The following is a 24,687-nucleotide window of genomic DNA, read 5'->3' on the forward strand; positions in this document are numbered from 1 at the left end:
GGCTGCCTGACAGAAACTACGATGCCTTGGCATGAAAACACTTCATCCAGCTTTGTCCATATATCCTGTTTTGGGGGAAAATACTAGCTGAGCTGTTTAACGTGTAAAGCTGTTCACAAAAGGTAAGAAATATAGATATCATTTTAAAGCAGTCATCTTATCAACCACATAAAACCAAGTATATTGTTTGCTGCTTGTTTTAGTAAAGTTTTAATTTTTAATATTTTATTTGGACACGCAGGAGACGCCAAATCATTGCACTTCCACGTTTTAAATCCAGGGAGCAGCACAGAGTGTTTTCTTTTCATGTTTTTAAAATTTCTGGTGCGCGTTTTGTCCTGTCTGGCTTGCCGTAGATACCCGGTCTTGTAGGTCGGGCATGCCCGTGAACCATCCACTGCGAAATCCTCTGCCAGCGCCTTCAAGAGAGCGATAAACGTGCGCTTACAGAGATATGTGACACATACTGCATTAAACGTTGTCTTTCTGTCCAGCGGATAAGCAATAAGTTCAACAGAAGCGTGCGGAAAATTGCGAGCAGGACCCGAAAAGTGTCCGTCCGTTTTGTCCTACAAAGGCGCGGAGTGTTTGACAGCGGCAGGGCCCAACGGTAGTTAACTGCCTAAGGAGGAGGACGGCATCCAGAGGTCTACATGAAACAATAAAGACGGTCCTCTGTGCAGGAAAACAAGTGCCAACATGAGGAAGGACGTGAGGATACTCCTTGTAGGGGAGCGTAAGTAGCAACTTCTTTAATCTTCACTAGCTAATATGCTAGTAGCTACAGCTACTTTGTATCAGTTACATATCGTGTGATGAGCTGTGAGAGTCAGCGGAATAGCTTCATTATCCCACAGAGCTTGATAATCACACACTTCGACTGGTCCTGTTATTAGAATAAATAGCAGGCTTTGTTTATATCGAGCGGCCAAATCATTATCACATGGTCCATGACAGCTGCCTCATCAGGGCTTACATGCACTGCTCGGCTCGCTGCTTCTTATTTGAAGGGAAAATATGAGCCAAACAGTCCAGTTTGGAGTATAGACATCACTTTAACTATTTTATGTTGATATCTGTAGAAAATGTTTGTGTACCATTTTTGTGGCTTGTGAGTCATTCTCAAAGTATGTGTAATGGGATTCAGGGAGAGTCTGAAACCATGCATGCACAATTACAAGTCAGTGAGGGTGGTTTAACATATTATTGTAGTATTTGTTAACATGATAATGATCTGAAGGCAAACCTCTGTGTGTTCTAAAGAGTCCTAAAACAGAATATCAATACTACAAATTAGATGAGATACAAGTATTTGTATTTGTATTTTTTTTATATTTTTATTTTATTTTTTAAAACTACAGTTGCTTTAATTGGTTAATTACTGTAATTTGTCTTATCGGAGTCAAGCGATGAGGATTTAGGAGGATGTAAACTGAGTTTATTAACTAAAGTGCTCTTAATTGTAATACAGCCTTGGTAAGCAAAGCAGAGAAGTAATTAAGTGGTAATAAACACCCCCAGACATCGCAGGGTATAATAAATATGTGAATCATGATTTTTTTTTGTGCCTCTTTATTTGTATTTTTGTAGGTGACATATTCTGGTAGTTCTGTATTATTAAGTGATTGAAGGGCTATTGTGCCGATTAGATGGTGTAAGAGTGTCTGAAAGTTTGAGCTGTGACAAAGATCACAGGAATTCAAAGACTTCTGGGAAAACCCTGAAGTTAAGGTCATTCTGTGGTATAAAAAGTTGTATTGGCTTAAGATAACATAACACATGATAAGATAAGGTAAGAAATACTTTATTCATTTCAAAAATTGGGAAGCTCTTGTTGAAATGAAACAGTCTATAGTAAAATAGTTTGAATAAACAGAATAAATATTTAAGCTTGTTTAAAAAAATACAGGAATTATAAAGAAATTTCACATAAAAACTACACAAGAGAAAGAGGGTGAAAGAATCTAAACGCACTGCTATTACAAAAAACGTTATCTCTTATTAAAAAAATATTAACATCTATGTAGTACAATGAAGCAAAATATCTTATTTAGTAAGTCAAAATAAAATATAGTTTAATACATTTAGCAAGAAAAAAACGACAGCAAATGAAAATGTTAATGTTCATTGTTTGTCAAATGTTATTTTCTTTGTCTTGTAAAATGGTTCACGTAAACTACCCGAAGCCCAAAGTGATCTCCTCACTTCACTCTTGTTTTCTTTGGACCCAGAGCTTCAGAACCGGGAAGCTTGAAGCAGAAGATATTAAATAAATCATCCATCCATCCATTTTTCATCTGCTTAAACAATCAAGGTTCACCTTGCCTATTGCAGCATACATTGGACAGCTTGGCACACTGGCTGCTCATCTATCACAGTGCTTAAATAAATGATTTGAACTTTTATTTTGAAGAGCTGTTTGTTGACCAAATGTGCCAGTTTTACATGGCAGAGGATATTATGGGTAAACGGCTGCATGTTTACAGATCCTGACCTTTTGAAGGACTTTGAAATGACCTGTAAAGCCAGCATGTCCCACCCTGCGTGTTTCACCGTGTCTGTTTGTTCTCTTTTGAGCACACATGTTGACAGTACTATTTATATTCAAGTTGTGGCTCTTCAGGATGGCACACATTGCTACTTTAGGAGAGTTAGTGCTTAAGGAGGTGCAGCCAGAAAGCTACGTGCCAGCCTGTGTGTTATGAAGTTCAGGTTGTGAGATTAACTGTGAACACACCGAGAGGCAAGTGGCAGGGAAACGCAGGGCTGCAGTTTCAAATAATTGCAATTGACTGTTAACTTCTATAAAAATGAACAAATATAAAAAATATGCTGTCACAGGAATCAGCAGTGATGTCAGGGAAGTGGTAGCTTTGTCCAACTCACGATTCAAAAGTAAGTTTGCTGGAAAAAAGCAAATCGCCACATTTCCAAAGCTGTAAAACGCTCATGCTTCAGGGTGTTTTGGCTTCATTTATTGCATTGTGGGATTCGACTAATCGTTCAGTCAACACATCATTTCACTCCCAGTCCTTAGATCTAGAGTTTGAGGTTTTTCTTGATAAATACTCCCTGTATTAACAAAACGGCAATGGCCGCGTCCTGTGTGTGATACAGATCATGTTGTTGTCGGCTGTTTACCTTGATTGTTATACATTTATTTTTTATTTTTTGTAAATGTGCAGCCTATCCCAGCGATCGTAGGGCGAGAGGTGGAGCAGACTCTGGACAAGTCTTCAGTTCATCACAGGGCTAACACAGAGAGACAGACAATAACAACTTAGAATCAACAATTACCTTAACCCCACTAACTGCATGTCTCTGACTCTGGTAGGAAGCCAAAGTACTCAGAGAGAGCCCACACAGACACGGGGAGAAAATAGGGCTGTGCGACGTGACCAAAATCTCATATCCCGATATAAGAATTCTATCGTCCCGATAACGATATAAATCACAAAAATGTAACATTTTCTGGTGATTCTGTGAATCTCGGGCAGCTCGACTTGCGGGAAGTGTTTCCAGCTGCGCGTCATGTAGCTGTTACCGTCGTTGTTGCTAACCACAACGCATAAAAACAGACGCTTGTCCGTCTGTAGTATGGTTATATTAAATATAAGAGAAAGAGAGAACTTTAAGGAAATTAATATAGCCACTCGTAAACAGCTTATTTTGCGACACCACGAAACAAAAGATAGCGTAAAATGAAACGATAGACCTTTTTATATCGTCATCCGATATATATCGTTATATCGAACAGCCCTAGGAGAAAATACAAACTCCATACAGAAAGGCTCCGGCCAGATTAACATACATGGAGTTTAACTCAGGAGCTTTTTTGCTGTGAGGCAACAGTGTGGACTACCACACCTTAACATCTTAAATCCCACTAAATCTACACTAATTTGAGTTTAAAACTACTCATTTACATGACTTTACATGACTTTACTTTCATCATTTCTGGATGTTTTATTCACATAACAGTGTAGCTCTTTGACCTGCCTTTCCAGTGCAGGCCTATTTGCAGACTGCGTTACCTCTCGATGTTCTGGATTCACTGGATGGTGGCCTTTAGTGAGCGCTCAGCTGTGATCGGTGGCACTTGGCTGCAGCTCTTCAGCTGCTCTTATCTGTTCCTGTCATTTCACACATCACCAGGATCTGTCATGAAAATGGCAGAGAGTGTTTCCATGTTAATGACCCTGTTCTGTCTTTTTCTTGTTGTGCTCTACAGCTAAGGTGGGGAAGACGTCCCTGATTATGTCTTTAGTCAGTGAGGAGTTTCCAGATGAGGTATGTGTGATGAGGCACTCTGGTTATGGTTAAAAGCCTCCTTTTGAGTGTTCACTGTTGACTGTCATTTTATCATTGTTTGACATCATTGTCCTGTTTTCCAGGTTCCACTCCGAGCTGAAGAGATCACCATCCCAGCCGATGTCACCCCGGAGAGGGTGCCCACACACATTGTGGACTACTCGGGTATCTCCCCCCTTTACACACAGTCTTTCAAACTGACACAAGAACAGTGTAGCTAATAGAAAGAAGCCCATTCAAATCCTTCCGGTACAAGGAAGTATTGAGTGTTCAGCTGACATCATTTTGTGCGTGGCTGCACCTCTTATCTGTTCCACTGGGTTTCAAGATGTAGGTCATGAAAGTGTCTCCATTTTTATTTGAGAAAAACAAAGTGAGCACAAGAGGTGTTAGGTAACATAATACTGTACTAATTTTCCTTTTGCACAGAAGCAGAGCAGTCAGATGAGCAGCTGTATCAGGAAATATCAAAGGTCGGTGTTATTTCATTCTTGCTTTGCCCTGTTTGTGCTGCATATTGTTGATGTGTGCTTCATAAGGTGACGTTGCTTTTTCTCTTCTTAGGCTAATGTGATCTGCATAGTTTACTCAGTCAACAACAAGAAGTCGATTGAGAAGGTGAGCCTGGTGTCAGCGTACTTATGTTTCATATTACTCTCGTTTGGCTCGACTTGCTTTTTCATCTCGACATAAGTTGGTTTCTTTGTAAGAAGTTGGCAAAAGCTGGTTGCTGTTATTATTTTACTGTCCATAAACAATCTTTAATGTTATCTTGGGGTGACGCCAGAGAAGAGTAATGGATGTAGTGAAGGAAGACATGCAGTGGTTGGTGTGACAGGGTGAGATGAAGGCGTCCCCTTAAGGGAGAAGCCAAAAGAAGAAGTTATTTACACTAAAGCTCACATTCATCCTTTCACACACACAAAAATGAAGCTGTTTTAGAATCAGAATACTTCATTAATCCCATTTGAGATATACAGCACTACCTCCTGAGCCAGCAACAACTCCAATACCATTAAACACCACGGTGGTCACTGGCATCCCTCATAATAAAAGTCAGATCATATTTCACCAGGTAAAAGCTTTTAATGTGACACTGCGGCAGAAATGTTTGATTTGCACTTCCAGTAGCTTTTACTGGGATGGTTGCCATAGACACAGACTGAATTACTCTGCAAATATATTGCAGTACTTTCATCAGACTGGGTTACCTTTGTTATTCCAGGCATTTATTTAAATGAAAACCTTTGTGTTGGTGCTGCATGTTTGTCATTGTGCGTTCCTTCCCCAGGTGACGAGCCACTGGATTCCTCTCATAAACGACAGAACGGACAAAGACAGCAGGTGTGTACGTCAGCTAACGGTTATTTTTATCATCAGCTCATCTACCGACTGTTTTCTTACTTAACTTATTCAGTGTTTGGTCTATACAGTGTCAAAAATTGTAGTTTAATTTTTCTCTTCTTCCAACCAGAATAAACACGTTTACAGTAATTTTTTTTTTTTTTTTAATGAGGCTGGAAAATCCTTCCCTTTAGATATCTGCAACCAACTGCAGATTTTAAAGCAATGATTAAAACACATGATCTAATTAGCTTTAGTCTGATTTTCTGTTGATTGGCTGATTGTTGCTGCTCTGTAATAAATGGCTTCACTGCAGGGTGCCACTGATTCTTGTGGGGAACAAGTCAGACCTGGTGGAGCACAGCAGCATGGAGACCATCCTGCCAATCATGAATCAATACCAGGATATTGAGACGTGTGTAGAGGTAAAGCAAAAGTGATACAAACAGACACACACACTTGGACTCATAACTATGATTGGGTCTATTGAGGCTGTTTGGAGGTCCCACTCAGTTAAATGTCAAAGTCTGATGAAACTGTTGAGAGCAGTGAAACTGCAAATAAAGTTTAAAAGGCTGATTGAAAATCCAATACTGGCAGAGTGTGTCAGAGTGAGACAACCTGTGTGGAGGACAGATTGACCCCCAGCTGCTCTTAGAGTGCAATCCAGATCCTGACTGCACATACACTCTGAGACCTGAATAGATTTATATTACCACGCTCCGGGGCCACGGCCTGCTGACTGACTGTGAATGTGCCGTGAGGCTCGGCTGTCATGAAGCGAGGCAATGGGAATCTGCCTCCCTCGGCATTTATTCAAATTTCCCTCTGCCGCCTGCGACGGCTCGGTCCTGCCCTTCTGAGCTGGCTTAGTTACGAGGTTAAAAGAGGGACGCATGGTGGACGTGAGGGACAGCACATACACAGTGGGAACAGCCTGGGGTCAGTCACTCTGCTGTGAGAAATATGTGATCCTGTGAGGTGCTTAGATTTCAGATATAACTGTGTCAAAAATAAAAGCAGCAGCACAGTTTAAAGTACAGTCTTTATGAAGCTTTTTAGAAAATCATGTTTAAGATAAAAGTCTGCATTTACTCAACCCCCCCAAATGAGATGGTTTTAAGGGGAAATGATCAGAATAATTTGGACAGTAAGCTGCATTTTAAGTCAGTTTTTTATATGGACTGCAGTACCCCGTATAATGTTCAGAATTTCCATCCTTTAGTATTACCTACTTCATGCATTCAGCTTTTTTTCTATTCATTTATTTTTTGTTTATTGGAAACCATTCATAACAACATGGTAACCTGAGCTGCACAGTGGCTCAGTGGTTAGCTCTGCTGCCTCACAGTTAGGGCTCTGGGTTCAAACCTCCGGCTAATGAAAAGCATGTTCTGTCAGCCATGCCTTCGTCATACCCATCATACTCTTGGAGAAGAGATTCTCAATCTCAAGAGTTTCACTTCCTGGTAAATAAAAGTTTAAAATAAGGCGGCCTGTTTTTCTCTCAGTGCTCTGCAAAAAACCTGAAGAATATCTCCGAGCTGTTCTACTACGCCCAGAAGGCCGTTCTCCACCCGACAGGACCCCTGTACTGCCCAGAGGAGAAGGAGGTGGGTTCTGACTTGTTGAACACAGGTAGCTTTAATGGAAATGTTGGTTTGCAGTTTTCAGAAACCTGGTGGAGTTACCTGTGGAAACTATGGGCAGCCGTGTCAATCTGTTGGCAACCAATCGCAAGGAAGTTTTAAGTGCATCCTCTTTGTGACCGATTTCAGCTGGCAACAAGTAGCAACCACTCACAAGCAGACTAGAAAAGATTTTTCACTAGGTCGTCAGGGATACACCGACCAGGCTGTAGGTCTGAGACGGCATTATCCTTTGATTACACTCGTCATAAACTCTGCAACTGTGCAAGAATCACCTAAATCTGTTCTTCATGTATTTTATCCTCACTGTGGCCTGTTTTTCTGTTAGAGATCAAGAGTAAAGCTAAGGAAATAAGAAAAGCAGATTTAAATCTTGGTGCATCACAGAAGTGCATTTTGTCTCCTAAAAAATGTTTTTTCTCCTGTATTACAGCTGAAGCCTTCATGCATTAAGGCTTTAACCAGGATATTTAAAATCTCTGACCTGGACAATGACGGCACCCTTAATGACAGCGAGCTCAACTTCTTTCAGGTAATGTTTTCCTCTTTAATAACATCAGCGTCTGTTTGTTAGATTGTGAGTACTGAGACGGTGTAAGGTTCAGCGTTGGTCTGTTTGTATATGAGGAAAACAACCTGTAACGGGTTTAGGGAGATGGGCTTTGACATGAAACGATGCGCTCATAACAACACATGTCACAGCAGCAGCATCTGAAAACTGCATATATGTTGTGTATGCATGTAGAGAACATGCTTCAATACACCACTGGCACCCCAGGCGTTAGAGGACGTAAAGAACGTGGTCAGAAGAAACATGATGGATGGAGTCAAAGACAACGGGCTCACGCTCAAAGGTCGGACACTGCCCCGTTCTTCCTTTGTTTTTATGTGTTTCTCATACTTGGTGGCTTTGTGAACATAATTCGTACTGTCTGAATGACTTTTCTGAGTGTTCACCCTCTCTCTCAAATTGTGTCCACTTTTTTCTTTTTCTTTTTTTTAAATTGCAGGCTTCCTCTTCCTGCACACCCTCTTCATACAGCGAGGTCGGCACGAGACCACATGGACCGTGCTGAGGAGGTTCGGTTATGACGACGACCTGGAGCTCACGCAGGAGTACCTGTTCCCCCTGTGAGTGCAGATTAGTTTGCATGTCACTTTGAGGGGTGTTCAATTTAAAGCAAAAATTGGAGAAAAAAGCAGGTACCTGAATAAAACCAGAAAGCTGCAAATTCACCAAAACGTATGTTTTTGTTCCTTCTCTTTATACCAGGATAAAGATCCCTCCAGACTGCACCACGGAGCTTAACCACAACGCTTACCTCTTTCTTCAGAGTGTCTTTGACAAGCATGACAAAGTGAGTGGTCATGTTTGTTTTGTTTGTTGGTTTGTTTTTTCCCTTAGCACTTTTATTTCCATATTTTCGACTAGATTTCAGCAAGATGAACCTTTCTGTGCTCAGTTGAATTTGTGTGTGTTTGTCTCTGCGGTCTTCCAGGACAGAGACTGCGCGCTGTCGCCAGAGGAGGTGAAAGACTTGTTCAAAGTGTTTCCCTACATGCCCTGGGGTCCAGATGTAAACAACACAGTTTGCACTAATGAACAGGGATGGCTCACATACCAGGGATACCTCTCCCAGTGGACGTGAGTGTGTATATTGTTACGCATCTGTTTTAACTTCATGCACCCTGAAAAACTTCACGCTGGGACAGATTAACAGACACTTCTCAGTCATGTAAAATCTTCTCACTTCTCTTCCTTTCCTTTGGTAGGTTAACAACATATCTGGACGTGCAGCGTAGTTTGGAGTACTTGGGCTACCTCGGCTACTCTATCATCTATGAGCAGGAATCCCAAGCGGCTGCAATTACAGGTAGGTAGAGGTGGGAAGTAATAAAGTACAGATGCTTTGTTACTGTACTTAAGTACAATTTTCAGGTATTTGTGTTTTACCTGAGTAGTTTTTGTTTTTTTTAACTCCCAACATTTTTAAATAAATATCTGTACTTTCTAGTCTTTACATTTTTAAAACAGGCTCATTACCTTTGGTTTTAACGCATTTGAGTTAATATTTTGTCACTGCAAACCTCCAAACATCAAACACGTTTGAGCCTAAACAGAAACGGATTAAAGGCAGCCCTGTTTGTTTATTAATCAGCAGAGGATGTCTCATAAAAAGAGATGACGCGTGCCAAAGTCAGGGGTTAAAAGTGAGAGGGTGTTTTTATTGAATTATGTATTTATTGCCGCAACACTGGAACGACTCCAGGTGTCTGTAAGTTGTGGCTGCGCTGCTTCGCATCTAGCTAGCTCTACTGATGAGGGAGAATAAAAGGAGTGGCAGGTAATTTCAAAAGCAGTGTTTTTATCAGCTCAACAAACATCAGCAAAATCACATATAGGGTCTGTACATGTGACATATATATTTTTAAATTATTATTGAAAAACATGCTGCAAATCAAACTGAGGTAGACTGTGCTTTTTAAAGGTTGCATGAAAATCCTCTGCAGGTTAGTGCAGGATAAACAGGTTAGTTTGCAGTACTGTGATGGATTTAGAGTTAAGTATAGCCTGTGACTGCTGCACAGTGGCTGTGGAGTCATAGTCAGAGTTAGGTTACATCAAGTGTAGCAGAGATTCATTTATGCAGTCCAATATAAAGACAGCATAAGCAGTGTACTGTCAGTGTAGAGGATGGAAATCAGCCAGGACAACTCGTGAAACATCTGCTGACATCTGGTTGAATTCAGTCGTGTCCATCCACAAAGAGCAGCAGGTCAGCTGATCACAGTCTGTACACGAAGAAAATTTACTGCAGCGCACAGTAGAAATCGTTGAGTTTTGATCCATTACAGCTGATTTTAGGGATCCTGCTGAATCCACTTTATCCCCTCATTGTGCTCATTTTCCTGTTTTGAGGCAAAGTCACCATCTACAATGTAGGCAACAGAAAATAGAGAGATGCATGTTTTTATTTTCCAAGCTGAGTATAATTAAATTGTATTCGCATGTATGTTATTTCATCATTATGTTAAAATAGCACAAGGTTCAGTTCACAAAAAAGAAACTTCCTCCAAAGAGCTCATTTTACTTACCTTGAGTACATTTCAGATCCGGTTAAGTACAGAATCTCTGTACTTTTGCCAGCTTTGTATATTACTAATTGTATTATAAAGCTATAAGAAAAATGTTTCCTTTTCCTTCAGTGACCCGTAACAAGCGCATTGACCTGCAGAAGAAGCAGACCCAGCGCAGCGTCTTCCGCTGCAACGTTTTAGGAGCACGGGGCAGCGGGAAGAGCGGCTTCCTCCAAGCATTTCTCGGCAGGAACCTGCAGGTCAGTGGAAATCATTAACAGAAAGCCAGTTAAACTTTATGAAACATGCTAATTCTGCAGCGATCGCAACTGTTTCTGATATGTACAAAATAAAGTGGGATGTACGAAGTGAATATAGGTACAGATCTTATAAATGGTGAGAAATTTAAAAAAAAAAAAGAGTTAATTTTCAGGACTTTTACATTAACTTGTCAGCATTTAAGGATAATGGTCACCATGATGAGGAAGCCTAAATTCTAACCAATGCAAAGCTCGTAATTAAGCCATTTTTTTCCCTACCCTGTCTACATGGAGCACATCACAGGAGGACTTGCAGCTCTGTTGATTTTGCTTACAGATCCAGTGTTGAATGTGAACTCTGTTTCACTTTCAACACTGGATCAAAATTTTATCATCATCATCATCTGTCACTGATTGATGGATGGCACTCAAGAGTCACACATGCACAGTTTGACTCTGAATTGGATAAGAGGAAGAGACTGGATGGCTGGTTCTGTGCATTTTTACACAGCTTGGACCCCTAATAACATTTTGCCGTTCTTAATGAGATTATATTCATAATCTAAATCATCAAAAATTAACTACATAATGTAAAATAAAGGATTTTTTCCCCTAAATTAAATAAATAAGTAAAACAATAGTCTTGACGGGCGACACTGGCTTTGCTTTCCTCCACAGCGACAGAGGCGGATTAGAGAAGAGCACAAGTCCTTCTATGCCATCAGCACGACTTACGTTTACGGTCAGGAGAAGTACCTGCTGGTAAGATCCATTTATTCTGAGGAGTCATCAGCTGCTCGCTGGATTACTGTTACATAATCTGAGTGCTTTACTGAGTTTCAGCATTACAAATGTTAATCCCTCCGTCTGCACGCTCTGTTGCTCCGCCCCTGCTCCCTGCCCTGCCTGCTCACTACAAGCTCCACGAGGTGATGCCGGATATTGACTTCCTGACGGAGACGGACTTGGCCTGCGATGTGGTCTGCCTGGTGTACGACGTCAACAATCCTCGCTCGTTTGAGTACTGCGCAAAAGTGTACAAGGTGTGTAAACTGAGAGCGTCTTATCAGGCCTTATTTTAAAAGTCTTGCCTCCTGACACGGAGTTCTTGTGTTTGGCAGCAATACTTCATAGACAGCAAGACGCCGTGTGTGGTGATAGCCGCCAAGTCGGACCTGCACGAGGTGCGGCAGCACTACAGCCTGTCGCCGCATGACTTCTGCCGGAAACACAAGCTCCACCCACCCCAGCCTTTCACCTGCAGCACGAACGAAGCACCCAGCAAAGACATCTACACTAGACTCACCACCATGGCCATGTACCCGTAAGCATTAAAATTCAGCTACAGTCTTCACTGTTTCTTTTCCACTTATGCTTCTTTTACCTCTCTTGGGTGATTTTATGACATTTAGCACTCAGTGATGTTAGGAAAATGAATACTAGCCGCCTTCAATGTGTTGTGTAGCACTGAAACTTTACAGTTTAGACCTTAACCCAATGATTTTTGCAATCATTCGATCACACCGGTCAGTACGCGAAGACTTGACACTCTGAAATACACTGCAGCCAGTTCTTTCATTTATGGGCCCTGCAGGGTGTCCTAAGTCCTCAAAGCTCTCTGAGCAGATTGGATTTCAGTAGCTTAATTAATTGGCACTTAACGGATGTGCCTGTTAAAGCTCATTGTAGCAGCCCACAAATCCTATTGGCTAAAATCTGACATCATTGGATCTGCTGCGCTCTAGAGCATTAGTCTGAGTAGATTTAAGCAGAAGTGCTTACTGAAAGGCGACTTTCTGCTGAGAGCCAGAGAGTAGACTGCTCCGGCCACTTATAATTATCTCAGTTATTAGATGAAATAGAATAAAGTCTGAGCTTTAAACTCAGCGCTGTGTTGATTTTTTTACTTTGATTTTAATCATACAGCGCTTGGTAATTGTAGCATTATCATGCATGCTGTGTGGTAAACTCTCAGGCTTCCTGTGCAACTCTAAACTGCCCGGATCTTCACTGTGTAGCGTAAATGTTGGTAAGTTTATTGTGTCAAACCAATAAGCTCCCATCACTCAGGCGTCAGTAGTTTCTAAAGGTGTTTAACAGTTACATTTTAATGCGTAGCAGGTTCAGTGCTTCAGCTGTCTCAGCAGTGAAGTTGCAGATAGTTTGTTTGGTCAGCTGAAACCACTGTGGCTGTCTGTTATTTACAGGTGACTGTGGTCTCTGAAAACTCGTATTGCATAAGCCACGTTTTTCTCTGGTTTTAGCTGCCTCTGAAATATCTAAAAGTAAACGCAGCTGACAAAACGTCAGTCTGAGATTGTTTTAGTTGTGATGTCTGTTTTGTGGTTTTCCCTCCTTTCCTCTCGTTTTGTGTTACAGATATCAATAATTCTATTCCATTGGATGAAAGTAAGAGTTTGAGGTAACCAACAGCAGTGCAGGTTTCATATTACAGTGAAGGTCATGCTTTGATGTAGTTTAGCAGTTAAACAAATGTAATTGCTTTTCATCTGTCAGGCTTTGGTCCCTCCTCCTGTGAGTGTGTGTCCTTCTGTGTTTGTGCGTGTGTTGGCGTGGTGGTGAATACACGCATTTCTGTGTATCTTTCTGCAGCCACGCCCGTCTCCGCTGCATGTGTGCCTGCAACAGGTGCACATATTGCCTCTGTCAGAACCTCCTCAAGTTGGAGCTGCTGCGCAGCATTAAGGCCCAACTCCGCACGGTCGTGTTCAACAGGTTCATACACAAAATAAACTCTAGTGTTTAACATAGACTCATTCCTCCTCTCTGTCTCCGATCCTGGGGCTGGACCTCCACGATGGGACGCAGAGAGGCTTTACCCAAGCTCACTAACACTGGTGGTAGTGACAGCTCCTCTGCTTTCCCTCACTGTTCCCCACTGGTCACGTTTACACTGCATATCAACTGTCAGGAGAGGGGGGCACCATTATTGGTTTTACGTTATGTTTAAATATTTCTGCTGATAAATTATTGGCTTTTCCTGCCACGGTTGGGTTATAGTACTCGTACAGAGCAGGCTGTTCTCTGCTCAATTAGAAACACAGTGATGAAGTCGTTAGCAGTAGTAAAGTTAATAATAATATAGTTAACAGTTAATCTCTGTTATCAAATGATGCTCGTGTTTCCCAGAGGTCATTGTTTCAGCTGAATAAGAACTGAAGGTCTTTAAATCTTCTGCACCGTGTGGGAAAATGCGTCCTCAGACTTTCTCAGGCAGGTCGTCAGGAATGCGCAGAGTTAGCAGCTGTAGCAATGACACAAAAACCAGCTGCTTGACTGTCGATGCAGTTGTGGGTGGATTTTGTGCTATTCAGTGAAGTTTAAACTGTGATGTCAGTTTATCTCTATCAGCTGCAGAGAGATTCTGATGCTGCAGATGGTTCATTTCCTAAAATTCCAAAAGTTCTTTTTCCAACTTTAAAATCATAACACATTTGGAATATTACATCAATTTACATGCAGCATATTGACTATTCTCACATTCACTGACACAGGCCAGACACAACTGTCTGTAGACCCTAACGGCCTGCTGTCTTCGCTCAGCATTTCTCTGAATGAATTAATAAAAGCCTTGTTAAAAGCTCTTAAGCAGGAACTCTTTGCTTGTGATTTAGGACTGCTGGGAGTAACTTCCCTATAAATGACGTCAGATATCTCGCTTTCTGCTCCAGCTCCAGGCAGCCGAGCCGCTCTCTGTACAGTCTGACACGGCGAGCTGTGACGGTGCTGTGCCAGCTAACAAACAGCGTGGTAGCCAGGGAGGTACCTGTGTGACTGTGTTGCGATGCATGATGCTTGCACCACAAACTCGGCTCCTAATACTGACTCCCACACTAACATGCAGTAAAAGAAACTTCAGCCCCAGATAACTGATCGCTTTATCTTTGTGAATTTTATTTAAAACTAAAGAACAGAATTTTTATGTTTTATGTTTTGATGATTCCAGGTGTGAATTAGAGCTTTTCTCCGAGTCACGTGTGCCCCCTCCTGTCCTGCAGTGGATATGCAGACAGTAAATCTGACTAACAGGCTTTGTGTGCACAAAATGAGAAACAACCAATTTCTTTGGTTTGTTTGTGGTTCAAAATGAAAACGTCATTGCTCTCTACATGTTTGCATGTTTGATTTCATTCACAGAGAAGCATGTTAAAAAGCACCTTTTGCCTGTTACATCTGTTTCCAGCTCCTCTTTCAGCTGTTTGATTATTTGTGACGTTTTCAGCCTCATTTTGTCCCCATTTCCATTCTTAATCTTGAAGTCTGCGCCCACAGGAGAGACATTAGTCTGAAAAGCATCGCTCTTAATGGGCGAAATAAAAACGAAACCAGTCTGTTTCTTGTCCTCCTGAAGGGTTAAGACTTGATGAACTGATGTTTGAAATCAAATGTGTTTAAATGATTGAATTTGATTGTTTTTGTTCTTGTCCAATTACTCGGTCATTTCATCCTGTTTTCCCCTCCTGTCTTCTATTTCCTGTCTTTGTGTTCTTCCTTCCACTCTGTAGGTGTTCACACACACGTTTGTGGCTGCCCCTCGTCCTCTTCCTCTTGCATGTGTTCACTCTCTGCTAATCTGCATGGCTCACCTGTTCACTTCAGCCTCTGTACTTAAAGGGCATGCCTCAGTCCTCTGTGAAATACTGCCATCTGCTGGCAGCTGGGGAAGGTTCTGCATCTGTCTGTACAGTGTAGTGAGCTTGGTGTTTGAATTTAATTGTGCAGGTTTGCTGAGCTACACTGCGGGTGTGAATGTGTTTAAATGTGTTTTGAGTGCGTACGTTTCTAATTTTTGTAAATTATTGTTAGTCACTCAGGCAGGGCTAGATGAAGTGTTGCATCCAACAACTAACCCTTGTGTCGACATCGTCTCTGGGAGTTGTTATCAGTGACCTTAATCAGGCAGAGTGAGGGCCTGACAACCTAAAATCTAACATTAAAGTAACATTTCAGGTCCGATTGATTACAAGCATCGAGATTAAAGTGCATTGAGACAAAGTGCTCATTAAGATTAGAAATTAACTGAGTAACAAGTACACACCATCCTTTATACTCTGTTGTTAAAGAATCTAACACGCCAAGAACACAAACTATTCTTTTATTTGGTAACAAACTATACAGCTTGTTTATGGTGTGTTTGTGTGCTTTTGTTTGAGATATGAAATGAAAGTGGGTCAGGTATCATGGTTGTGTTCAAGCTTTTGTTTCAGAGGTGGTGTTTGGCCTACTTTTCGGACTCGGTGGAGCTGGGCGATACAGATGACTTTTTAGTATTTTGTTTATATTATTGGTGCATTTTATTGTATTTCCTTCATTGTTATAAATAAAAACTTTTTTCCTTTTTTTTTAAAAAGAAAAAGAAAAAAAGAAGAAGAAATAACCAAAACAACTACTTCACATCAGCTGAAAGGGAAAATATATTTTGCTGAAAAAGTGTAGTAAATAGTTTTTACTGTTAATGAGGATATAATGTAATATAGAACCAAGTATATACAGTATGCACCACATATATGTGGCCATTTCCTCATTTTATGTAAAAACAGTTCCCACACATAGTATTTTTCATATTTCCGGGTTTTTTTTTTTTTTCTTCGTCTCCTGTGATTAAAGACTATATTTTTAAGTGCTGCTGGGTCAGACCAAACCTGACAATATTCTTTTTAGCTCAAACAAGTGTTTAAAAAAAAAAAAAAAAAAAAGCGCAAATGTTTTTCTGAGCAACCAGGATATTAGGATGGCTGGAAATAGATTTTCTACCAGTAGCTGCCCACAGACTGTGTTTGCAGGCCTATTTATGTCAATGAGTTGATGGTCAGATAACCTATAAAGATAGCCATCACCATTTCCTACTGATTCAGACTACAAAACCACAGTTGAAATTTTTTTTAAGTAAATGCCTGCACAGACCAGCATCGTGTGACCGGACCACAGGCACGGTGTAGAGTCCACACAGAAACAGAGTTTTGATGGAAATTTGGTAAAAAGCAAACGACAGCAGTGCAGATACAGACCCCGTGTAAACTGTAGTCTGTAAAGGCCGTGCATCCTTCCTTTATTCAACGCCAGAAACAAAGGATGAACTCTTAGGGACAGAGTCTACATTTCATTTCTACAGCAACAACTGTTGTTGTGAAATCACAACTACAGTTGCCTCACGGTGCTTTATATTCTAAGGTAAACCCTACAATAATACAAGAAAAAACGAGAAGACCCCAACAATCATATGACACCCTATGAGCAAGCGCTTTGGCAACAACGGGAAGGAAAAACTAGCTTTTAACAGGAAGAATCCTCTTGCAGAACCAGGCTTGGTGAGGGACATCTATCTGCTGCGACCGGTCATGATGAGGAGAATGAGGATCTTCTTTAAAATTAAGTGCAGGAGACTTTGTTGCCCTGGAGGCAAAACACAGAGTAAGATGCTTAACGGTCTTATGAAAACATCCTTCCAGATTCCTCACGTGACAACATGCTGTCATTACTTTCACCTCGCTTCCTTGAAGAAGAGATTCTTCTGATAAGATGACAGCTTGAGGGCCTCGTGCAGGTTTCCTGCTGTGCAATACTTATTTGCATATGTCCCGTAGCTATGGCAACTCAGTTAACAGGTAACTGTGCGTGTCATGACGTGCTGCATGTTAATTGCAATTATGAGAACCTGTGTAAGTGATTTCACTAAATGAATGACCAATGACTAAAGTATAAACGTGTTAAAAAGAGATGTTGGCATATATTGTATGATGGAGTATGAATTATCTGCCTAGCAACCAAGCAAACATCATCGTTTACTATGCCAACACCAATTTGTGTTTAAAACATGTTTAGAGAAAGTTTTGATGTTCAGTAAACTGCACCTTCTTTAAAAAAAAAATCCCTAGAAAGAAAGTGTTAGCTGGTTGTTAGGGAAAATGTTTCTCGTAGAAACCACTGCCGCCCCTGAAAACTTCCGCTGCATTGTGGAGGATGCTTGAACCGGGTTTCATGCTTTAATCACTAACTGAGCGGTTCTGGCTGTGATAAATGTGTTGATTGTTTAACAAATTCAAAGTGTCTCCCTACTTCACCTGCTGCATTTGACTCCTTTTGTGACTGTGTGAGAGGCTGCCTGGTTGGGTGGAGTTTGTGGGGTGGGGGTGGTGGTGAGGCAAGCTGCCTGCTGTCAGAGGACGATTTCAGCCTGAAGCAGCAGGTTTCAGCCATCTCCATCGTGGAGGTGGGGTCCATCTTTTATGGAGGCCTCCGCTGAACCAGTAATTCCCCCACAAAGGTAACAACAGAAATCATAGAGAGAGGGGATGTTTGATTTTTATACCTGTGGAAGGATGGGCGAACACTCCATGCATGTGACTGTATCTCATAATGGCAGCAGGTTTATCAGGTTTTGACCTATAAGAGTCATGTCGATATCTACTGCCAGAGGCGTTTTCCTCTTTTTTTCAGTAGATGGAGCATGAGTCTGGCTTTTCTTTGGATCCTACGGGAGTAACAGGACATTTGAAGGGTTGAGTGGTGACGTGTCTGTCTCCAGATCAGCTTCTCAAATTTCTGATGAAGCTGTACAATCAGTATATTATCTATACGGGGCACTTGGGTTACTCCCTTTCTCCTCCCTCCTTCTCCTCCGTTGCTTTTACCTGTCATTGCAGGCTGCATAGTTCACCTTGTGTTTCCTTCCAGCTCAGTCTGTTGTTTTAGAAGTGTTAACGCAGTTCTATGAAGCTCAGGTGGTGTCATGTACACACATGCACTTAATCTTAAAATAATGCGTTGCCTACCTCATTGTTGCCACAGGTATATTTAGGTGTGAGATTTATTTCACTCTACGCCTCATTTAAATTAAAGCGCTGTTTAGATCTATACTCTGCATCAAAACTGTTCTCTGCCCTTTGTGAGAGGAGATGAAGCCAAATTATAGAGAAATTATCCAATGAGCAGCACTGAAAATACCAAATTTATTTAGTTTAGACACCACCTGGGCTCCATATAATTTTAACAATCCTTTAAGGTACATAGCAGGTGCTTCTTTAAGACTCTGCTCTTTCCCTTTTTTACGTATCCCAAACTGAAACCAACAATGACAAGAGAAGGCATGTGTTTCTCTTTCATGCTGCCATGAGAGGATCTTCGGATTCGTCATATGTGGTCAGGCTTTGGGAAGTTTTCACCCAGAGGGGGAAACACATGACTTTGTTGTGTCATTTGGCAATTTCTCTCGTTGTGGTTTTACGAGCAGATGGAAAATGTGGCACTAGATTCGTCATTGTGTTTTAAGCTGCTCCCCTTTTCTGCTATTCATGTATTTTCCCAGCCTCTCACCTGCTCTCTGTGTGTTTCCTGCTTCTTCTCTCAGACACATGGCTCAGGCAGACCTGAAGAACTCCACCTTTTGGCTGAGGGCGAGCGTCGGCGCCACAGTGTTTGCCGTGCTGGGCTTCGCCATGTACAGAGCGCTTCTCAAACAGCGGTGATCAGACAGAACCAGACTTCCCCTCTCTGGTCCTTCTGTTGACTCTGCCCCTTCTCCTCCCACCACTCATACCTGGGGAAAGAAAAGACTCACAAAGACGGCCTGACCCACCAGCCAGGCCTCATTTCTTGGTCACCATGAACAAACGTGCAGACTTATAGGTACCTTTTATATAAGGGAGTGTGGTGTTTTTCTCCTTATGTTTTGAAGAGGGGGGCAGGTTACATTTGAAACATCACCTCGGTTTGTAAATGCTGGCGTCGTTTGGTCTGTTGGTTTAGTCTAGGTGAGATTAGACACGAGTAGTCAGCTGGTCCAGTCCTCTTTTTAATTCCCCCCCTCCTCAGGTCAGTATAATTAGATATTTGGACACCAGAGAGAGGCAGACATCCACAGATCCACCACAAAGGGACTTGAATCTGTTTATAGATGTGTATATGCAGGTATTATGTATGTATTCCTTTAAAAAAAACATTTTAGGATCAAAGCTAAAGCCAGAACAGGAGGCGATGGGACAAAGAGCGCTGCATCTAACACTAAAAAGGTCACGGATGCCATGCACTTGTTTATTTTGTGTGTTTAATTTATTAACCTGTTTCTCTCTCTCGTCTGTTTTCCGAGTGCACCGCATGAAACTCTGGGATTTTTTTCTTTTTCATGTGTTTTTGTATTTAGTATTATCGAAGCCATTTTCATGGTGAACGACTACCTGCTTTGTTTTTATTTTTGTTTTTCTGCCTTTTGAATAAAGCTTTTTTCCTCCTTATATTTTTATGAAGTTAGACGCACCGTTTAAACCAGGCATCATTATATTAACAGCTGTTCGCCCTTTTCCCCACTTTGAGTCTTGTCATTCTTCATCTTCGGCGTTTTTAATAACGACTTGTGCCGTACGGATGCTGGTGGACAAGGAGAAATGAAATGGTTTTAAATATCTGTAATAAATTACCTTTACACCCACTTATGTCACTGTGTGTGTGTGTGTGTCACTGAATAGAAGCAGCAGTCATAGTAGAAATGGTCATTGCTGTACTAGCTTTGTGACGTGAACTCAAACAAATAGAACTTCTGTGCAGAATGCAGAAGTGAGAAGGTGATGTGGCTGCAAGCGATACTGCTCTCAGCTCGAGCGATGAGGAAGTCTCACCACACGCACACAGGTAGCAAGAACTGGCAGCCACAGTGTGAAATTGTAATCTGAAGGTTAACATGTCTGTGGATGGGACCGAGCTGCTTTTTGAGAGCTTTCTACAAAAAAGAAAAGACACGGTGGTAAGTTATAAAGCTCCTTTTGACCTTGAGTTACTGTGAACGTTACAGTTGTTGTTAGAAAGTGACTTTGGTCACTCTCTGCTGTGGTTGTAGAAAATGAGATGGGTCACATACTGGTTCAGGCTTCAAAACACAACCTTGTTCTTCTACACTAAGAAGAATGGAAATGCTGTAAGTGTTTTTGTTTTATTTAATTAGTAATTCCCGTTTAATTATGGTTTCATTACAGTTAGAAATAGAAAATGCCTCTTGTAAAGATCTCACTGCTTTGTATGTTCACACTGGACGTTTTTCTCTTTGCAGTCGAGCTTGAGAGGATTTTACTACATATACACAGTAAGTCCTTCATATCCCTGAATATTACAGTTTATATACAGGAAGCAGATTTTGCACATGTGGCAGTAAGTGCCCAAATTAACCACAGTAAGCATTTTTATTGAGTGTTTTTTATTTGTTAGCACTAGCAGTGGTGCCTCACTAATTGATGCCTCTGATGAACTACATTCATTTGATGGCTTCACTCACAAGTTGTCTCACAATAATGTGAAATAAAATGTATTCTTTCATTTTACCCTACAACTATATAAGCCAGTCTCACACATGACTGCTTTAACCTCTTCTCTTAATAAGGAAAGTGCTGTATTTAAGGCTGTGAGCAGCCTTTCTCTTTAAATGAGCACCACTTCTCTGAAATGCACTAGCACATATTTTCCAGTCTGTTTGTGATTTCTGGGGTACTTCCGCAGCTGTTGCGCCTGTACGTGAGTTTGGATTACCTAAATGTGTCATCTGTCCTCTGGGTCAGGTGCAGTCAGTGCGAGAGGTCCAGAAAGCTGACAGGAAGCGCTTTATTTTTGAAATAACCATGACAAATGGGAAGAAAAAAGTGTTGGTGAGTCATCACTGCGTTTTAGAAATGTCATATTTCTAATTTTGATATGCATGTTGTCAATTGTAAGTTCAATCCTTTTCCCTCTTAAACCACTGGACGCATGTGTGTGGTGCAGGCAGCAGAGACGGAGGACCTCAGGAAGGAGTGGGTGAGATGCCTCTGGCAGGCCATGCATCTCTCTGCCTCCACGACCTCCGTCTCTGAGGGCGCACAGTAAGATCTGAATTTACAATCATATCCCGGCAAATCTTCTTTCTTTTGATTTTTTTTGACCTTTCCCTTTTTCTGTTCCTCAGACTTGATGTGTGTGAGCAGCGAGAAAGACTACATAGCATGGCACCCATCTGCTCACACCGCGAAAGTGTCATGGAGGAGCTTCCAATTCGGCCCCTCTCTGCGCCCCCTCCCTCTGACTACATCTACGCACAACCCCATAAAATCTGCCCCCGCACCAAAGACACCTTGCAACCCAAAGACACCTGGCAACCCAAGGAGACCTCTCAGCTCCAAGACACCTGGCAACCCAAAGACACCTGGCAACCCAAGGAGACCTCTCAGCTCCAAGACACCTTGCAACCCAAAGACACCTGGCAACCCAAGGAGACCTCTCAGCTCCAAGACACCTGGCAACCCAAGGAGACCTCTCAGCCCCAAAAGACCTGGCAACCCAAAGACGCCTGGCAACCCAAGGAGACCTCTCAGCCCCAAAACACCTGGCAACCCAAAGACGCCTGGCAACCCAAGGAGACCTCTCAGCCCCAAAACACCTGGCAGCCCATAGAGCAGGACAACGAGGAAGGCATTTATCAGAACACAGGGAAAGCCTACCAGAATCGCAACGGTAAACATGATCATGACTGTCTCTCTGCACCATCACAGCTTGAATTGTTATTTCTGGTGCTAAATGCTGCTGTTCTCAGATGACTGTCCCAGCGATCCCCAGTGGTCCAGCCAGATGAGCAGTGCAGAAGCCGGACAAGAAGGACACTATGATGTTTTGCCTATTAGAAACAGTATGACCAAAAACTTTCTTGAAATAGTTAAGCTTTCACAATAAGAGCATGCAGATGTCCAAGAAGGGGCTCTAATGTGTGTCACATCTTCAGGGTTGTGTAAGGCGAACCGCTCAGCAGAGGCAGAAGAGGACGTTTACGATGTCCCTGCGTTCTACAGACAGACTGCTGAATGTCATGGTGAGACTGTGGTTTGCTTGTAGAGGAAAGAAGTGAAAAGTCTGAATATTTGTTGTTGTTTGCTGATGTTTTATCCATTTCACACCCTCGCAGAGAGTGTCTATGATGTGCCAAGCTCACTCCTGAGAACCATGTGTGATCACACCATAGGTAACTTCTATGACTTTACCCGGTTAAACAATTAAATAACCCAGTTCTTCATAAACTCATTTGACAATGTTTGTTTGCATCTGCAGACAATCAGCCAGAGGAAGGAACCTACTGGAATATATGAGGTGTAGTTTCAGAGCATCGGTGGAGGCCGGCAAACTCACCAGCTTTGGATTGGAAGACCGTCGCTGCTTCATCTCTTTATCTTTGTGTTTCAGTTTTAAATGAAACTAATCGCGTCTTCTACTCTGGTTTATTTTTTTTCCCCAACCGACTCTACACAATGAGAACTTTTAACATGTGCTGCAATAGTTTGTTTTGATGCTGGTATGTAAAGGCAGACAGGCAGTAAAAACGGCATCAGTTCTGTGAAATGCACTTGCACACAGTTTCATTGTATCGGTTGCAGCCAAAGGAAGGAACTAAGTGGATGATTTGAGCTGTGGTTTCAGAACATCAGCACAAGCAGCTCCACACGCTGTCAACCTTGGGAACTGTTCATTTCTGTATTTTATTTGTTTTAATAGAAGTAGCAGTATTGGATACTAGTACTATTTATACAAATGTAAATAATATCCCTCATCTTTGTTCAATGTTTCGTCTAAAACTAGGCAACAGATACGACCGCAGCAGAGGTTCAACTGTGGTATTTATTTACTCCTTCTATACAAGACCAGAGAACCACAAACACATATTTATAGGTAGAGAAAACATGCTGTACAGAAATGTGTACACACAAAGAACTGCAGGGTCAGTCACACTATGTTTCACAAAAGTAAAAACAATTCATTTTACATGTCAAACTTGGTTCACAGTTTAAAAGTATACACCATTATACTTTACTGATATTGCTGTATTACACACTTTGGACTTGATTTAATGGGAATGATCTGAGCTTAATGCTAAAACACTTTAAAAGAAGGAAAGAAAGTAAAAGTCTACTATGAGCTTGTTGTCAAATCTGTATTTTTAATCTCTTATTTCATTTATTTTGTGGGAAACTCTTTAAACGCCACGCACTCAGTTTAGTGATGTAGCGAGCGATCACGTGGTGCCTGTGAGCTGATGAAGGCTGTGATACTGAATGTAAACAAAAATATTCACACATTACAAATACGACAATTTTCTTTCCGTTACCAGAGTAAGACTAAACATACAGTTGGTACACACACAGGATCCTTACTCATTAAAATAATTTAGTAGTGCATATATTGTGTTGAAATACAAGCAAAAACAAGGCGCACGTATGTAACAAGCAATGCGTAAAAAGTGATTTGTGCAGTCGCAGTAATTTTTTCCCCTCACAATCAAAATAAATTCTAAATATTAATGAATTGATAAGAATAGAATTAAATAAGCCACACGCTACGCCCTGTTGTCATCTTTGTCAGTTAGCAAAAATACCAGAAATAATATTTGGTTCATAGTATCGTGATACACAACACAAGCTGCACTACCCACTCAACAACTGCAGTTTAAACAATCTGTTTTTCTTCAATTTGTACTTCTCTTCACTGAGGTAATGTCCTTAGAAAGTTATAATTTGTGAATTACAGCTGGCGTTAATAGTTGTCATTGTTAATACAGTGATGCTACTAAATCTGTCACTGCTTTACAGTACAGTATATTCCAAGTCTGACCACCAGTCTCCAAAACAGTTTTATAACTTACACATTTTATTACGCAGCAGCCTCGACAGCTGTGATTCTCTCAGGATATCTGATATTTTAGATTGTAGTGTGAGGTTTGCTGGTAGTGCACGTCGGTCGGGGATCACGCTTGGGCCTGGGATTGTTCCCTGAGGAACTCCTCCAGGACCGTGATGATGCTGCAGGCTTCGGGCAGGTCGCTGTGCTCGGCCCGGGCGTTCTGCAGGAGCACGTCCCCGTTTCCGCAGCCCTGCAGGAACTGGCAGCAGCGAAATAGCGCGTAGTGACTCATCTCTGCCTGCCGCACAAAGCGCTTCAAGCTGTTCATGTCCTGGATGGCCTGCAGGGGGAGAGACAAAGTAGTGGGTTTTACAAAAAGGGAAGAGGCGAGGATGGAAAAAAAA

The 24,687-nt window shown here is 41.6% G+C and overlaps 3 protein-coding genes across 9 annotated transcripts in view; 2 read left to right on the forward strand and 1 right to left on the reverse strand.

Annotated features, from left to right (window-relative positions):
- The first annotated feature begins 337 nt into the window (after positions 1–337).
- On the forward strand, positions 338–20,091 carry rhot1a (ras homolog family member T1a). 6 transcript variants are annotated; one of them, XM_005734552.1, is made up of 21 exons: positions 338–736; positions 4,232–4,290; positions 4,395–4,476; positions 4,741–4,784; positions 4,876–4,929; positions 5,603–5,655; positions 5,972–6,080; positions 7,167–7,268; positions 7,738–7,836; positions 8,050–8,158; positions 8,315–8,435; positions 8,578–8,662; positions 8,804–8,949; positions 9,078–9,178; positions 10,512–10,642; positions 11,321–11,404; positions 11,563–11,685; positions 11,764–11,966; positions 13,256–13,378; positions 14,335–14,421; positions 15,169–15,965. In XM_005734552.1, the coding sequence occupies exons 1-21, from the start codon at positions 700–702 to the stop codon at positions 15,233–15,235; spliced, it is 2,019 nt and encodes a 672-aa protein (XP_005734609.1). In that variant the 5' UTR covers positions 338–699; the 3' UTR covers positions 15,236–15,965. The 6 variants fall into 6 exon arrangements, with proteins under 6 accessions (XP_005734609.1, XP_005734610.1, XP_005734611.1 ...); XM_005734553.1 differs by having other exon boundaries at positions 4,744–4,784; XM_005734554.1 differs by lacking the exons at positions 14,335–14,421; positions 15,169–15,965 and adding an exon at positions 19,011–20,091.
- Positions 20,092–20,121: 30 nt separating this feature from the next.
- LOC102209760 (uncharacterized) lies at positions 20,122–23,581 on the forward strand. Of its 2 annotated transcripts, XM_013911246.1 has the most exons (11): positions 20,122–20,399; positions 20,493–20,570; positions 20,703–20,735; positions 21,205–21,291; positions 21,407–21,504; positions 21,588–21,783; positions 21,892–22,132; positions 22,212–22,304; positions 22,398–22,484; positions 22,578–22,634; positions 22,721–23,581. In XM_013911246.1, the coding sequence occupies exons 1-11, from the start codon at positions 20,337–20,339 to the stop codon at positions 22,756–22,758; spliced, it is 1,071 nt and encodes a 356-aa protein (XP_013766700.1). In that variant the 5' UTR covers positions 20,122–20,336; the 3' UTR covers positions 22,759–23,581. The 2 variants fall into 2 exon arrangements, with proteins under 2 accessions (XP_013766700.1, XP_005734618.1); XM_005734561.2 differs by having other exon boundaries at positions 20,123–20,399; positions 21,588–22,132.
- The window catches only part of cunh17orf75 (chromosome unknown C17orf75 homolog), a 5,080-nt gene continuing 3,663 nt past the window's right edge, over positions 23,271–24,687 (reverse strand). Inside the window, exon 8 of the mRNA XM_013911247.1 lies at positions 23,271–24,687. Within this exon, the coding sequence (XP_013766701.1) occupies positions 24,408–24,687 (280 nt within the window). The 3' untranslated portion in view covers positions 23,271–24,407.

Source organism: Pundamilia nyererei, unplaced genomic scaffold (genome assembly GCF_000239375.1).
Source record: "Pundamilia nyererei isolate P.nyererei 1_Seehausen unplaced genomic scaffold, PunNye1.0 scaffold00059, whole genome shotgun sequence".
In the NCBI taxonomy this organism is placed as follows: Eukaryota; Metazoa; Chordata; class Actinopteri; order Cichliformes; family Cichlidae; genus Pundamilia; species Pundamilia nyererei.